Source organism: Gastrolobium bilobum, unplaced genomic scaffold, assembly GCF_033153095.1.
Source record: "Gastrolobium bilobum isolate Gb01-03AN ecotype WA unplaced genomic scaffold, APGP_CSIRO_Gbil_v1 utg1211, whole genome shotgun sequence".
In the NCBI taxonomy this organism is placed as follows: domain Eukaryota; kingdom Viridiplantae; phylum Streptophyta; class Magnoliopsida; order Fabales; family Fabaceae; genus Gastrolobium; species Gastrolobium bilobum.
The window spans coordinates 434481-450690 of NW_026898913.1; the positions used below are offsets into that span (position 1 = coordinate 434481).

Here is a 16210-nt window from a genome sequence, read left to right on the forward strand (position 1 = left end):
TAGGATTGATCTAAATGGTTCATGTTTAATTTAAATTTTATTAAATATTATTTTTTTGCTTAGTGAAAAAGTTTAAGTGGGTTAGATACCTATTAAATAATATTTTAAATTCGATGTAATAGCATGTATATTTATTATGCTATTCATGTGTTATGTTTTTAGTGGACTGAGTACTCAGAGAGTCAGAGTACATGAAAAACATATCCTAATTGCCAAGGAATTATAAACAAACGTGCATGTCATAAGGGTGTATTGAGGTGCATAATCTTAATGTTAATTAGGTTTCAGAGCGGAAGAGAATTGAAAGATCAGAGAAAATGAAGAGAGTGAAAATTTGAGAAACTTTTAACTGAACTTAGATCCAAATGAGCTTGTAAAAAAAAGTTTTTATACCTTGCTTATTTTAGAAGTGTTTTTTTTACCAAAACTTAAGTTATTTATATTTTTATAAAAATATTTTATTTTTGAAAAAAATATTTAGTTGTTGGTTTCTGTTTTTTTTTTATAAACTAAAATTTTTAGTTTCCAAAAGAAGTAAATTTTTGGGTTTTTTTTGTGACTTTTGTGTTTTTTAGAGCAAACATTCAAATAGACTTTGTAATAAGAAGTGATTTTTTTTTCTTTCTGAAAATAATTATTTTTGGAGAAAAAAAATCCATCCAAAAATACCCTTAATATTCATTGACGAGTCGTAGAAGTTATATGCACCGATGTAGTTGTAACTAGCTAAAGGAATGTATAACGGACATAACAAAGTGAACCAATATCCTCTGTATCATACAAGCAAATGGAAGTGCACCATTATGTTTGGCCTTAAACATCATCCAACAGATATAGTATCTCCAGTTCACCGTAACACTATGTCGGATAGCCCACATGATAGGAATGTCATGTTCCAAAACCCTGGAATGATTGAAAGCTCGCGAAAACAGAATGTGGGTGATGACATAGTGTAGTATACGAGACTCTACACTAAGCAGGCCCACCGTAGTGAATGTTTTGCCCACGTCCGATATCAGGCCTCCTGGCCTCCTCCACGGCATCACCTTGGGAATATCCAGGAAGTGTTACGTTGCTATCTGCGTCATACTCCATAGTCTGCGAAGAATCAAAGTCATTGCCCAGTAACTCCAACCATACCGGAGCCGTCATGATGATATCCACCCCGCAGACCCTCGACCTCAACTCACCCTGTATATAGCTGAGGTTATGGTAGGAGGCTCGCACCATCAGCTCTGAATACAGACACAACATCTCAGCCAACACCCTAAGATGTGCCTCCAACAACTCCACAATGTCAAATCCCTCCGCGTTAAAAAATGTTGTATCCAATGATTTCGGAGGACATAAGGGTCGGTTCACATGGTCACGTACAAATGCATCGTGAACCGAGGGGTCATTCTCAAACAAGTATCCAAATGGGAGGTCGACAGTAGCAGGTTCTTCGTCTTCTGGCCTTGACGAAGACGGCCGGTCTTGTCGTTGCTTCGTGCGTCTCTCACTTTCGACACTCTTGATCTTCTATGGCCAGCCATTTTAACAAGCGTACCTACAATGCAAGTGGAAACAATATCAATAACTCGAACAATAACAATATCAAAAATCAATTGGACAATAACAATATCAAAAAATTTCAAATATCAATATCAAAATCTAAACCCTAATCCTAAAATAAAATAGAAACCCTAACCCTAAAATAAAATAGAAACCCTAACCTTAACATAAAAATAGAAACCCTAACCCTAACCTAAAACAGAAACCCTAACATAAACAGAAACCCTAACCCTAACCCTCACATCAAAATCAACACCCTATCCCTAACATAAAGCCACAAAAACTCAAACAACGTTCTACCATAAAATAGAAAAAAAAAACAGAAACAATATCATGTAAAGGAGAAAAAAAAATTAACCAATACTTAAAACACAATGCAAGTGACAAAACGTTACCTACAATGTCAGTTTCACAAGGTGTAAACCAATGATGGTGCAATGGGACGGCCAAGGGGAGGGGATTCAGTGAGTTCTTGAAGAGATGGTATTTTGGGGGCTCTTAATCGACTAGGGTTTTAAAATAACCTCTTTTGCGAAATGGAGGGTTTTTTTAAAAAACTGATCCTGCGCAATTTAATCGACTAAATAATATGTTTAGTCGATTAAATCTCCCTGAAATTTAATCGATCAAGATGCATTTGTAGTCGATTAAATTTCAGGGTTCTTATTTCCTGTATTTTGTCAATTTAATCGACTACAAATGCAACTTAATCGATTAAATGGGGGCAGAATGATGGATAGTTCTGGAGGAGGAGCAAATTGGTTATTAATTAATTAATGAGAGGCAAAATGATTAGAAAGCCGACATAACAACCATCCAACAAACTGTATAAATTACCAGAAACATAGATAACAAATTGTGTAAACACTAAGTAAAATAAACAATCATATATACGTAATTAAGACTCGGCAGTGTAGTTCAATTAACTTCAAAACTTAATTAATTTCACATTCATTGCAAGCAAAACTATGTCTAGGTTGCTGTCATTCAAGCTGTACTTTGAAAAGGAAACATGGTTGAAGCCAACAATTAATAGGGTTTTGTATCTTGAAGTGTTTTTTTCTTCTATGTTCCGACATATAGCAACATGTTTGCAGTTTTTAGGCCCCATAAGATATTGGTTACGAGAATACTTTTTAATGGATAAGAACACCACTAAAGATGAATATCAAAGCAGTCCGAGGACATTTTGACTTACATTTGACTAACTAACAGTCAACGTTACACAAAACTACCAGTCTCTTGCCTTGTTTTTCGCCAAGTTCCCAATGAAAAATCTAGCCAGCAGTTTCTTTGATCTAGAATACTCTCTTTCATCATAAAATTCTCTTCTTTTTTCTGTAACTTGTACAATTTTTTTTTTTTCGCAACCTAGTGGTATGGCAAGGCCGGGGAATAAGATCATTCAAGCCAAGCTGGTGGGTATGTCTTACCTTACTCTTAAAATTTTATTTTCTCTTCAGATATCAGTCATTTTTATTGCATCTGTACTTGATTTTCCCCACACTTTGATCTTGAAATGAATAATTTAATGACTTTTACGGTTATATAAAAATCTATTACATATTTCATTGTTCATACACTATCAAATATTAGTGCATATAAGTTACATGAAGGAAGGAATAACTAATATAGTTAGAATAACAATAACATGAATAGATTGTTGATAATTATGGAATAGAAACAGAATAAGAAGAGCAATATTGCAGGATCAAGTAAACAATAAGATTTTTTTATTGTAATTTGACCAAATTTTCAATGTGATAGTAGGTCATGGAATCTCGAGATGTTAGGACTTCGGATCTGATTATTACATACAAAGATTCACATAAGCAGCAACTACATGTTACAATATCAAATTTGCAATCATTTTTTAATTTTCATCTAAAAATATGTTTATTAAGATTGGACTAACAGATTTATAGATCATGCCCCTTTCTTGTAGGTTCTTCTTGGAGATATGGGAACTGGAAAGACCAGTTTAGCATTAAGATTTGTAAAAGGCCAATTCTTTCATAACCAGGTTTACTTCCATTTGATTTCATTAATTGAAAGTTTCTTTCTTCTTTCATATCAGTGTAAATCCAGCACAGTAACCACTACATTTTAGGAACCTTATCATGAATCTACATACAGGAACCAACCATAGGAGCTGCTTTTTTCACTCAAATGTTATCATTATCTGAAGCGACTGTGAAGTTTGACATATGGGACACAGCTGGACAGGAACGATATCATAGTTTGGCTCCAATGTACTACCGTGGTGCAGCAGCTGCAATTGTTGTATATGACATCTCAAGCATTGTAAGTATTCAGTTTGTTAAATTTGAAAGCATTCAGCCATTCCTGCGTTTTATCATTTAAGGTTCTATCAGTGGATCCAGTGGAAGTTGTGATATGGCAAGCCTTTAATAAAATATACAACATTTGGTTTTATTGAAATTTTGTTTGAAATGATTACAGAATTTGATAAAGAACTTGTAATACTGTGCCTCCTATGCAATATTCTGTAATGTTCTCTTTGCTCTTCAATTGTGTCTCTGACCTCACCCTCAACAAGGAAAACAGTAAAAGAAAGCATACTGAATACTACATCAATAACCTGTATTTTGGAATTTTTTCTAACTCTCCCATAAATCTTCATTTCTTTCATGCACATGAATCTTAAAACTTTTTCTAATTGCTATGGTCTTAACTTCTATTTCAGGATACATTTGTTCGAGCCAAAAAATGGGTTCAGGAATTGCAAAGACACGGTAATGCTTCAAACACAAGAAATAAACAATTATTGTGTTGTCTTTGTCTAACCATCCGGTTGTTAGCAGAATCCTTGTGTTCCACATCACGTGATAAGTAGATTGTAATATTTCCTCATCAAATTAGTTGAGAAATCATAAGTTTGCATGAGTTGATTAACTGCTTCCATGTTTTTTGTTAGCGGCTAAGTGCATCCATGAGTAGTTATTGCTTCACCCTTTTTTTTTTCTTATTGCTGCGATTCAAATTTGTACCTAAGGAATAGAGTTGGAATTAAAGCCATTCTCCAAAATCATCCACTTATAAGTCATTCACTTATTTAAGTCTCTTCGGACATAAATAACATGTTTTGTATCTTTCTTTCATCAGAGTTTCCTTAATGTATATCTCACTACAATAAAACCATAACCATTTCTTGTAGGAAGTCAAAAGTCAGTGATGGCATTGGTAGCAAATAAATCTGACCTGGAGCCAAAGAGAGAGGTTGAAACAGAGGTAATGTTGGAGATCATCTTCACACCCTCTCCAAGTAACCTGTTCTAAGCTGTACTATTTGTCTATTTTCATTCATTTCTCCTCTTTATTTCCCACTTCTCCATTTGAAAACACATAAAAATTAGTACCTTACTTGCTAGTGCCTTTTTTGCCCTCTCTGCAGAACTTGTGGACAGATCTACGTTTTATAACTGCAACAGATCCCTCATCCCTTCTCTTTTTTCCTAGTAACTTGTTTGATTAAATTAAATAATTGCAGGAAGGAGAGCAATTTGCTCAAGAGAATGGAATGTTCTACATGGAAACTTCGGCTAAGACTGCAGAGAACATCAATGAGCTTTTCTATGAAATAGGTATGTATGTGCTGAATGTCTGTATAACACTTTGGCCTGTTCAATTATTTAACTCTAATGGTCAGTTAGGTACGGAGTAAAAATTATTTGAAAAATTCATGGACCAGAATTCAATACTACTTTACTAATAAGACTTATCATTAAAAATTTCACCTCCATTTTTACCTACATACTAAATTGACCATAGGAGTTAGTTTGATGAAATAAAGCAGCTGTATTAAGAGGTTGTTACTAATTGTTTCTATCTGATAAATGCAGCAAAGAGACTAGCAATAGCTATGCCACCAAAACCTACGGGAATGAAGTTCAACAACGAAATACAAGACAGGGGGAGAAATTTTTTTTGTTGCTCGACATGATATTCCTATGTAATCAAGTCACAGAATAACGAATGGTATCAAGGTGCCCTTGACTTCCTTCTTGTAATGAGTACTTACGTGAAATTTTTGCGATAAATTTTATAAATCAAGCACTCCATATAATGAGTACTTACGTGAAATTAATACACAAAAAATAAATAAATCCAATTTTCCTAACTCCACGTTCGACTATGTGTTTACCATCCTCATCCTTAAGATAGCTACGAAAAAGTGATTATCAATTTACAACAATTGGTAAAGAAGTTGCAATACTCTGCCTCCTACGACCATTCTTTCTGTTGGAAGGTCAAAAGCTGAAAAATTGACATTGCCTGGTCATAGTCTCATAATAGGCCTTGAGAGAAATATCAATATTATGGCTCTGTAAAAAAGTGACAGAACAGTGTAAATTATAACAGGAACACCTGCATGGGTAATGTAGTAAAAGCAAGCTGCATCCCTAATGTATTTATATAGTACGTGTGTTCGATCTTTTAAGTAAAACATGCGGAAGGAGAGTCACAGACAGCGTTTCACTCGCAGCCCGATTGGAGTGTTGGATCCAGGAGTGGGCCGTACTCACCTGTGGCATGGATCAGTGGATCGCCTTTTGCAAAAAAGAATGATTTTAGTTCAAGCAAAAGTATTATAAACTAAAAGAATTGGACTAAAACATTTTATTACAAGCTATAAACATAATCGTATCAGCCGGATATTTCATTAATTACAAATATGCAACTGCAGGCCAACAGCACGAGGTATAATAAAACATAAAAAAAAATGTACCGTTTAATATTCAACTTCCATGCTATGCAATCATATGGAAATTCAAATACAGTTTATTTGTAATTTTCAGGACTCGTCCCTAATCAGGAGACCTCAATGTAAACCAAAAATAAAAGAAAATACACAAACCACCTTATGATGAACTCTAGCCTGGGTTCTGTGAGATTGACCTCAATTCACTGTACATTTTGGAGCATTCAAGAGAAAAATTTGACAGAGCCCTAAAAAGCTCTGGCATGCCATTTTTCAGACTTCCAAAAGATTTTTGCCTCACATTGTGGCAATGCTTATCATAGGCTTCTTCCTCCGATTCCAACCTCCTCCTTACTTGTTCAACCAAAAACTGCTTCTCAGTAATAACTACATCAGGAGCATTAGGATCTTCTGCCCCATCTAGATCGAAATCACCTGGTATTTTCTTTTGCATATATTTGGAATACCACTCTTCAAATTGTCTGGTTTTGCGGGCAAGCTCCTTTCGTGTATCCTCATATTTTCTCTTCAAATCCATTTCTTCTTCTTGCATATGGAAAATAGTATCTATCAAAGCAACAAAGTTTCCTATAGCTGTCCTAGCAAGCTCATCAGGAAGTTTCTCTAGACGCAAATGCCATGCACGGAGAAGGCCTTGTATGGGTGGACTTGTAATTCTTGGTGGTGAAGAAACCTTTTCCTTTAAGCTGCTCTCAATAGGGACAAGATTTAACTTTAACCAATCGTTTAGTGCCTTTATGTATTCCTTCTGATTTTTTACTAGCAACTCAAATTGTGAATGCCACTGTTGCACAACAAGCAATAGCTGGTGAGTTCGGCCATGATGGTTTTCACTTGTTTGCTTAGGAGATTGGTTAATGTCCAACGTTCTCAGCAACATCACAGTACTTGATTGCTTCTCATGGTGACCTAGCATAATGTTCCACATTGTGGCCATCCTGCAGTCCATAAAAAACCTATAAATATTAGCAGAGAAGTTTGGATATGTTTGTCTGTTTATGCACTCGTACAGATCAGGCTTAACTACTAATGGGATTAGTAAACAAACAGCTTCCCTGCAAGAAACATGCAATTTACATTTCGATTAAATAGAGTTGAACGAAGTAGCATCCCAAAGAGGTGGGGGAAAAAAGAAAGAAAAGAAAAAAACATTTCTTCAAGGTTACAAGACCAGCCGTCTATAATTATAAATACTAATTTCTGCATTATAACTCACCCATCAACAAGTTGAACAAGTCTTGTATACAACTGTTCATCACGTAAACGGTTAATCTCTGAGACTGTTGAATCCAAGGATTGCATATCTACAATGTATCTTGTATGCAAAAGACTGACAGCCGCTTTTGCTTTCTCCAATGCTTCAGAGTTGGTACCTCTGTTCTTTAGCTTGTTAAGCGAGGCAACTTTTTTTTGGTACTCAAATTTCATTATTTCACCAGCCTACAAAATAACATCAAGCGGCAAAATTTAGAACAGTTATGTATATATATGGCTGCATATTTAACCCATAACTAAGCAAAGATAGACTGGTAAAAAAAGGATAAGCAGACAGAAGAAACAGAAACTATACTTAACAAATACGTACATTTATGTGGATTGTTAAAATTTAAATAGGAAAGGAAGGCAAGTAAAACTTGTAAGAATCCATGGGTGTTTCCATGGGTGATGAATAAGAAGTTAGAAATAGAGGAAATGAAGGGGATGAAGGAAGTGAGATTTAAGGAGTCCCACATAGGAGGGAAAAGGAGGAGGAGAAATCTTTATAAAGTCTAGCGTCACTCCCTAAAATACCTCTTGGGGCATCCCACTTTTTTGAAGGGGGGGAAGGACGTAAGTGATGTGTGGTTCACCACACGCACGTTGCCCACAACTGTATGAGAAATAATTATTTTATTTTTATCCTAAATGCCCCTGCCTTATTTGGAAATTTTCAAACTAGTCCGTGACAATCACCAATGGTTTTTCCTCAGACCGATGGAGAGGGCAAATTTACTTTAAGGGAACAACTTCGGTTGGGCTTGATTTCCTGCATACGTATGCATTAACAGGGTTGTTTCCATGTTACAGGTTCTTAATCTTTGTTGTTTCTATTCTCGGGTTCTTCTACACAGGTTCTTCGTTCACCACACGTGCGTTGCCGCCGGCCGCATGGGAAATAATTATTTTATTTTTGTCCTAAATGCCCCTGCCTTATTTGAAAACTTTCAAAATTGTCCCTATAATGGTTTTCCTCAAATTGGTGGAGAGGACAAATTTGCTTTAAGGGAGCAACTTCAGTTGAGCTCGGATTTCCTACATAAGTCTGCATTTACCGTGTTGTTTCCGTGTTACAGGTTCTTATTCTTTATTGTTTCTATTACCAGGTTCTTCGTCTCTTCTGCTTTCTTTTATTATTTTACATACACAGGCACTAACAGTTGGAAAAATATATGCAGTTAGCATGTAAATATATTCTGTTTCCTTGTAATCCTAGTAGTTTCCTATTTGATAGCTTGTTAGCATAGTTGTTGATATTGTTAGCATGCTGTTAGCCTATTTTCACGTACAGCTTTAGGCGATTAGTTAGTTAGTTTCTTTTCAAGTTTTGCTAATTACTTGTATTTATTCTAAGCCTATTTAAAGGCAACTGATTAATGAAGCAAACAAATCATTTGGTGCCATATTTTATCTTGGTATCAGAGCGATCCTACGAAATACTTCCGCAAACACAAGTGCGTGAGAAATGGCAGGAGAAAACAGCAGCGCACTGAAACCTTCGGATCCTGACTCTCCTTTTTATCTAGGAGGATCGGATAATCCAGGTGTGATTCTAACCATCGTGCAACTGCGTGGAGAGGCCAATTATGATAATTGGGCCAAGTTAATGAAAAATGCACTCAGTGCAAAGAACAAGCTAGGCTTCATCACTGGTGATGTGAAGAAACCAGAAAAGGATAACGCCGCGGAATGGCGTGCATGGGTCCGGTGCAACTCGATGATAAATGGGTGGATTCACAACACAATCGACCCTCAGTTGCAACCGCTGATCAAATGTTTTGATGACGTCAAAGACTTGTGGGATGACTTAAAGGAGAGGTATGCTGTTCAGAATTTTCCTAAACAGTATCAACTCCGAGCTTCTCTCACACACACACGGCAGCAGGGAAGCACCGTTGGTGAATATTACACCAAACTCCGCGCGATCTAGGATGAGCTCGAAGGCAGCAAGATTTCCAAATCATGCGCGTGTGGAGATAATTGTGCATTGGCAAAAGAAATCGAAGAAGTTAAAGAACATGAACGAGTGTACCAGTTTCTCATGAGACTGGATGAAGCGTCATTTGGGAACTTACGTTCTCAAATTCTTAATGCTTCTCCTCTTCCAAATTTGAATAAGGTTTATGCAACTGTTACACATGAGGAAACACACCGCGCCATTGCACGCGACCATGATGATCGAGGTGCTGTTGTTGGTTACGCAACGCGTACGGAAACTGACGGAGGAAAAGCAGCTGCTGCGTCGCGCATGATTGCTGATCCCTCAGTTGCTCGCACACCGTGTCCACACTGTGGGAAGACTAATCATGATCCCTCTCGTTGCTGGAAAATTATTGGCTTTCCCTTTACCCGTGGTGCACCTCGCGGCCGTGGAAGGGGACGATCAGGTGGACGTGGGATGCATGAGCAAGCCTTCGCGGTGCAAGCTTCGGATGTTTTTCAACCAGGAAATACGTCACAACCTTCAGCTCCTTCGTCGACAGCAAATGCAGCGCCTTATTCAACAGCAAATGCAGCAGCTTATTCAGTCCTCACTCCAGAAGTAGTGCATAAACTCATGACACTGGTGGATCACTCTCATCAGGCTACTGACAAATTATCTGGTAAGGCTATTCAGACACAATGGCTTATTGATAGTGGTGCCTCGCAACACATGACAGGTTCTTTGGAATTACTGACTAATGTTACAAAAATCAAACCCCTAGCAGTGGGGTTACCTAATGGTGCACTTACTCATGCCGAACAACAAGGGACAATGGTGTTTAATGATGAGTTCACATTGTCTAACGTTTTATTTGTTCCTCATTTGCGGTGCAATTTGATTTCAGTTTCTCAGTTATTGCAGCAGAGTGATAATAAACTAATATTTACTAATGGACAATGTATTTTACAGGACCAAGCATTGATGAGGCAGACTGGATTGGGTGATGTTCATGCAGGAGTTTATGTATTTCAACCAAAGCATGCTTCAGTTTCTACTGTGAGAATTCAGGAGTCTGCAGAGTTGTGGCACAAGCGGTTGGGTCATCCATCCTATGAAGTTGTGTCTTTGCTTCCGTTGTTTTCCCATATGTAAGCTAAAATTGCAGCAACTAAAACGGCATGTACCATTTGTTGTCGTGCTAAACACACTAGGACTATGTTTCATTCAAGTAATAATCGCAGTAAAGAATGTTTTGATTTAATTCACTGTGATACATGGGGGCCCTATCACTCTTCTTCTTCTTCAGGTGCACATTATTTTTTAACGATTGTTGATGATTTCAGTCGATTTGTTTGGGTATATATGTTAGCTGAAAAGAAGGAAACATGCGATCGTATTCAAAATTTTTTTGCTATGATCAGAACTCAATTTGGAAAAAGGATAAAAATATTACGTTCTGATAACGGGTCCGAATTTAAATCAAATAAATTGCTGCAGTTATATCATGATAATGGGACAATTCATCAAACATCGTGTGTTTATACACCAGAACAGAATGGACGAGTAGAGCGAAAGCATAAACATATTTTAAATGTATCTCGGGCATTATTATTTCAAGCTTGTTTACCCGTCGATTTTTGGGAAGAAAGTGTGCTTGCAGGAGTCCATTTAATTAATAGAACACCATCCAAAATTTTATCTGGTAGTACACCTCACGAAGTTTTATATGGGGAGGCTCCAAATTATGAACACTTGAAGATTTTTGGATGTTTGTGTTATGCCAATGTTAGACCAAAACCTACGGATAAATTTGCTTCTCGCTCTCGCAAGTGCATGTTTATAGGATATCCGGTTACTCAAAAGGGGTGGAAATTATATGATCTGGAAAATAGAGAATTTTTTGTATGCAGGGATGTGAAATTCTATGAAGAAATTTTTCCTTTGGCTTCCTTATCATCGCATCAACCTGAGTTTTCATCTGCAATCCCTCCTTCCCATGAGACACAAAACATGCTGTTTGATTATCAGGCAGACGACGCTGATCACAATGGTATACTTCGGACGCATGCAGACGCCGATAATACTGGTGCACTTCAGGCACATACAAATGACGTTGGACATGCCGCACTTCCAAACCATGACGTTGGTCAAACTGGTCAAACTGGTGCAATTCCCGAGCAGGCAGGCGACGCTGATTGTCTAGCAACTTCTGAATCCGATACAGTTGACAGGGGGAGCAACGATCAGGTGCTTGTATTGCCACCAACAGTAGCAGAACCGCAACCAGTAGCAAGCTGAAACCAGCGATCAAGGAAAACTCCGGCATATCTTCAAGATTATGAATGCAATGCTATCAAAACACATAAATCTCTTCCTGCTACCCAAATCAGTCACTCTTCAAATGCAAGGTCAGGTATTAAATATCCATTATGTAATTTTCTTAGTTTATCTAAATTTTCTCCATCCCATTGTGCATTTGTAGCAGCTCTTGATGCAGGATGTGAGCCTCGTCATTTTAAAGAAGCCATGCAAAATCCACAATGGGTAGAAGCCATGAGAAAAGAAATTAATGCACTAGAAGATAATGGAACATGGGCAGTCACGATTTTGCCTTCTTATCGACGAGCATTACCTAGCAAATGGGTTTTCAAAATAAAATATCATTCTGATGGAACCGTGGAAAGATATAAGGCACGGTTAGTTATTGCAGGTAACCATCAGATAGAAGGCGAAGACTTTGGTGAGACATATGCGCTCGTTGCAAAAATGACTAGTGTTAGGACTCTTTTGGCTATTGCAGCAGCCAAGCAGTGGGAATTGCATCAACTGGATGTGCATAATGTGTTCCTAAATGGAGAGCTTAATGAAGAGGTATATATGAAGTTCCCTCCAGGATTTAGCAATGGAACAAAAGATCAAGTCTGTCGTTTGAGATAATCTCTCTACGGATTGAGACAATCTCCAAGAAACTGGTTTAGCAAATTGAGCTCATCACTTATAAAATACGGGTTTCAACAATCTCATGCAGATTATACCTTGTTCACATTCCAAAGAGGTGATATTTTTCTTGCTCTTCTAGTTTATGTTGATGATATAGTGTTGGCCGGAAATAATACTCAAGCATGCAATCAAGTCAAGGAATATTTAAACAAGTGTTTTAAAATCAAGGACTTAGGCAAGCTAAAATATTTTCTTGGAATTGAGATAGCCCGTAACAAAGAAGGGATATTTTTGTGTCAACGAAAATATGCCCTTGATATTTTACATGAAGCAGGTCTTAGTGGAAGCAAACCAGCTGTATCTCCTATTGAACAAAATCATAGACTTGGTCTTGCTGATGGCCCAGATATCGAAAATCCTGAGAGATATAGGAGACTGATTGGCAAATTGATTTATTTAAATATTACAAGACCAGATTTGAGTTATGCTATACATGTCCTTTCTCAATTTATGCAGCATCCAAAACAAGGTCACTACGATGCGGTCCTACGAGTGTTAAGGTATGTGAAACAAAATCCTGGTCAAGGACTTCTATTAAAAAGCGCATGTGATCTCCGCATTCATGCCTATTGTGATTCCGATTGGGCCTCTTGTCCTCTTACAAGACGATCTGTTACTGGTTATTTTGTTATGTTGGGCACATCACCTATTTCATGGAGAACAAAGAAGCAGGTCACAGTTGCACGTTCTTCTGCTGAAGCTGAGTATAGAGCTATGGCAGCTGCTACAGCAGAGTTAATTTGGTTAAAGGGATTCCTTGCCTCTCTTGGTGTAAATCATTCAACACCCATGCAGTTATTTTGTGATAATACAGCAGCTCTTCATATTGCTGCTAACCTCGTTTTTCATGAGCGAACGAAACACATTGAACTCGACTGCCATTTCGTTCGAGAACACATTCAGGCGAACACCATTGCTACTTCGCATGTTCGCTCCTCCGCTCAGCTGGCAGATCTTTTCACCAAAGCTTTGGGACAATCTGTATTTCTTGCATTCCTTCCCAAGTTAGGCATTTCATTCTTACATGCTCCAACTTGAGGGGGAGAGTTGGAAGAATATATGCAGTTAGCATGTAAATATATTCTGTTTCCTTGTAATCCTAGTAGTTTCCTATTTGATAGCTTGTTAGCATAGTTGTTGATATTGTTAGCATGCTGTTATCCTATTTTCACGTACAGCTTTAGACGATTAGTTAGTTAGTTTCTTTTCAAGTTTTGCTAATTACTTGTATTTATTCTAAGCCTATTTAAAGGCAACTGATTAATGAAGCAAACAAATCATTTGGTGCCATATTTTATCTTGGTATCAGAGCGATCCTACGAAATACTTCCGCACTGAAACCTTCGAATCCTGACTCTCCTTTTTATCTAGGAGGATCGGATAATCCAGGTGTGATTCTAACCATCGTGCAACTGCGTGGAGAGGCCAATTATGATAATTGGGCCAAGTTAATGAAAAATGCACTCAGTGCAAAGAACAAGCTAGGCTTCATCACTGGTGATGTGAAGAAACCAGAAAAGGATAACGCCGCGGAATGGCGTGCATGGGTCCGGTGCAACTCGATGATAAATGGGTGGATTCACAACACAATCGACCCTCAGTTAGCATGTAAATATATTCTGTTTCCTTGTAATCCTAGTAGTTTCCTATTTGATAGCTTGTTAGCATGCTGTTAGCCTATTTTCACGTACAGCTTTAGGCGATTAGTCAGTCAGTTTCTTTTCAAGTTTTGCTAATTACTTGTATTTATTCTAAGCTTATTTAAAGGCAACTGATTAATGAAGCAAACAAATCATTTGGTGCCATATTTTATCTCTAACAAAACTCCTATCACATAACATTTGGCTATGTCAGCTTACCTTAACTTCGTCATAAAGTTTCTTTTCCCACGCTAGCAACTTGTCCAGGACGGTAGCATGAGTTTCCTGCTCGTCTGTATCAAAATCATCCTTCTCCACTTCCAAATTAGGTATTCCTTTAAAGGATCGATTCCATGTGATAACTCGCATGACCCTTGCAGAGTGATCAATGTGTCCTGCAAGAAGAATAAAAAACAAAAAATAATGCATAAATACAGTTCAACATGAAAGATACATACTACGACAAAATAAATCAACCGATACACAGTTTGTTTCCCCTTGTACTAGAAGAAGTTAAAAGTTCATGACTTCAAACAACTACTCAAAATGATGTGGTCTCAACTCTCAAGATTGAAGCGGGCCTAAATAAATCATTCCGATTAAAAACCAAAGCATTTCTATGTTCATTCTCTTTCTTCACTACTTCCATTTTCTTCTTTTTCTTTAGTTTATAAGTTCTAAATTTAGTTAGGACAACATTGCACTGAATTCCTAAAGAAACAAAGCCAACAAGGTCAGAAGTACCTTTATTATCAGCAAAATTGGAGTGATAGTGCAGTCGTGTGGCCTCAAGCATCTTTGAAACCTCATGAGCACTCTCCGAAGCCTTGAGAAAATGGTCATCAAGATCAGCAAAAATATGAAGCAGATTGAGACTATGTTTCACAATCCTTTTACCCTCCATAGAAGCCGGTGCCTGATTCACCTTAGGAGGTGGCAATGGTGACTCCTCTGCCATTTCCTCCAACACAGGATCAGGCTCGGGCTCGGGCTCGGGCTCAGGCTCGGGCTCCAGCAAAGGAACCTCATTATCCCTCTCACTTCTCACAACTTTGTTCACAACATCCCTTCTATTGGGCTTTACATCAAACACCTTCCTCTCAATTTCCTCTTCCTTGTTGAGGGTATCTTCTTCTGGCCCATTCAAGCTTGGCCCTGCCATGTTCTCCATTGGTGCAAAGAAGTACTCCCAAGCAGCGCTCTGCTGCGATTGCGGCGGAGGTTGCTGCGTCTCACTCTCAGACATGAACGGAGGAGGCACAGGAGGTCGAAGCGTTTCTTCATCCACCCTTTTATTACTTGTGCTTCTGTTGCTTCTTCTTTTCCTCAAAGAACCTTCATTCTCCAATTCCTCTTCATCTTCCTCTTCAATAATGGTACCAACGGGCTTGGACTTGGGCTTGGGCTCGGGCTTGGGGATCTTCATCTCGGGCATGCTGGCGGCGCGCTGAAGAGGAGGGGTGGGAGTGAAATTGGGAAGAGGGGGCGGCGGCAGAGGAATCTCGAAGGGTTGCTTCGGCGGCGGCGGCGGCATGAAGGAGGAGGAGTTGTCGGCGGAGGAAGGCAATTGAACCTCGCCGTGGGCGAAGTCGCCGAGGGCGGCGCCGGTGTTCTTGAGGCATGTGGTGTACGTTGAGTGTGCGGCGGCGAAGGCGTTACGGCTTGACACGGCCTCCTTCATGAAGCGCTTCCGCTCCTTGCACCGCCCCAACGCTTCTTCGTTCTCGATCTTCGATTGGTTGCAACCCATCTCGTTCCGATGATCTGTCTTTGCCGAGATTTAGAAAGAGAAAGCGCCCATTTTTAGTGAGAGGAACTGAATTTTGGAGAACACAGAAAGAAAAAAAAAAAAAAAAAGTGTGAAATGGAAATTATTACAATGTTTAGCGTTTAGTGAAGTAATGATAACAGAATGTGCAGACAGACAACGGAAACAGAGAAAAGTCAACACATTTGGTGGATAAACTTTGATTAGTTTTTGTTTTTGTTTTTTCATACACATATATAACATACTGATAGCTTGGGATTAGTGAATAATGATTCATTAATTAATGGGGATTCACAAAATCAGCCCAAAATGAGAAGCCAATC

The 16210-nt window shown here is 38.2% G+C and overlaps 2 protein-coding genes across 4 annotated transcripts; one reads left to right on the plus strand and one right to left on the minus strand.

The window, feature by feature from the left end:
* Window positions 1–2823: 2823 nt before the first annotated feature.
* Window positions 2824–5575, plus strand: LOC133285341 (ras-related protein RHN1-like). 2 transcript variants are annotated; one of them, XM_061482548.1, is made up of 7 exons: window positions 2824–2972; window positions 3500–3577; window positions 3691–3858; window positions 4262–4310; window positions 4733–4806; window positions 5066–5159; window positions 5418–5575. In XM_061482548.1, exons 1-7 carry the CDS (start codon window positions 2934–2936, stop codon window positions 5516–5518), a joined length of 603 nt encoding a protein of 200 aa, XP_061338532.1. In that variant the 5' UTR covers window positions 2824–2933; the 3' UTR covers window positions 5519–5575. The 2 variants fall into 2 exon arrangements, with proteins under 2 accessions (XP_061338532.1, XP_061338533.1); XM_061482549.1 differs by having other exon boundaries at window positions 2878–2976; window positions 3480–3577.
* Window positions 5576–6164: 589 nt separating this feature from the next.
* On the minus strand, window positions 6165–15997 carry LOC133285339 (protein ROLLING AND ERECT LEAF 2-like). 2 transcript variants are annotated; one of them, XM_061482547.1, is made up of 5 exons: window positions 15183–15997; window positions 14864–15128; window positions 14339–14514; window positions 7515–7738; window positions 6165–7236 (listed from the first exon to the last, which is right to left on the minus strand). In XM_061482547.1, exons 1-5 carry the CDS (start codon window positions 15867–15869, stop codon window positions 6450–6452), a joined length of 2139 nt encoding a protein of 712 aa, XP_061338531.1. In that variant the 5' UTR covers window positions 15870–15997; the 3' UTR covers window positions 6165–6449. The 2 variants fall into 2 exon arrangements, with proteins under 2 accessions (XP_061338531.1, XP_061338530.1); XM_061482546.1 differs by having other exon boundaries at window positions 14864–15997.
* Window positions 15998–16210: the final 213 nt, after the last annotated feature.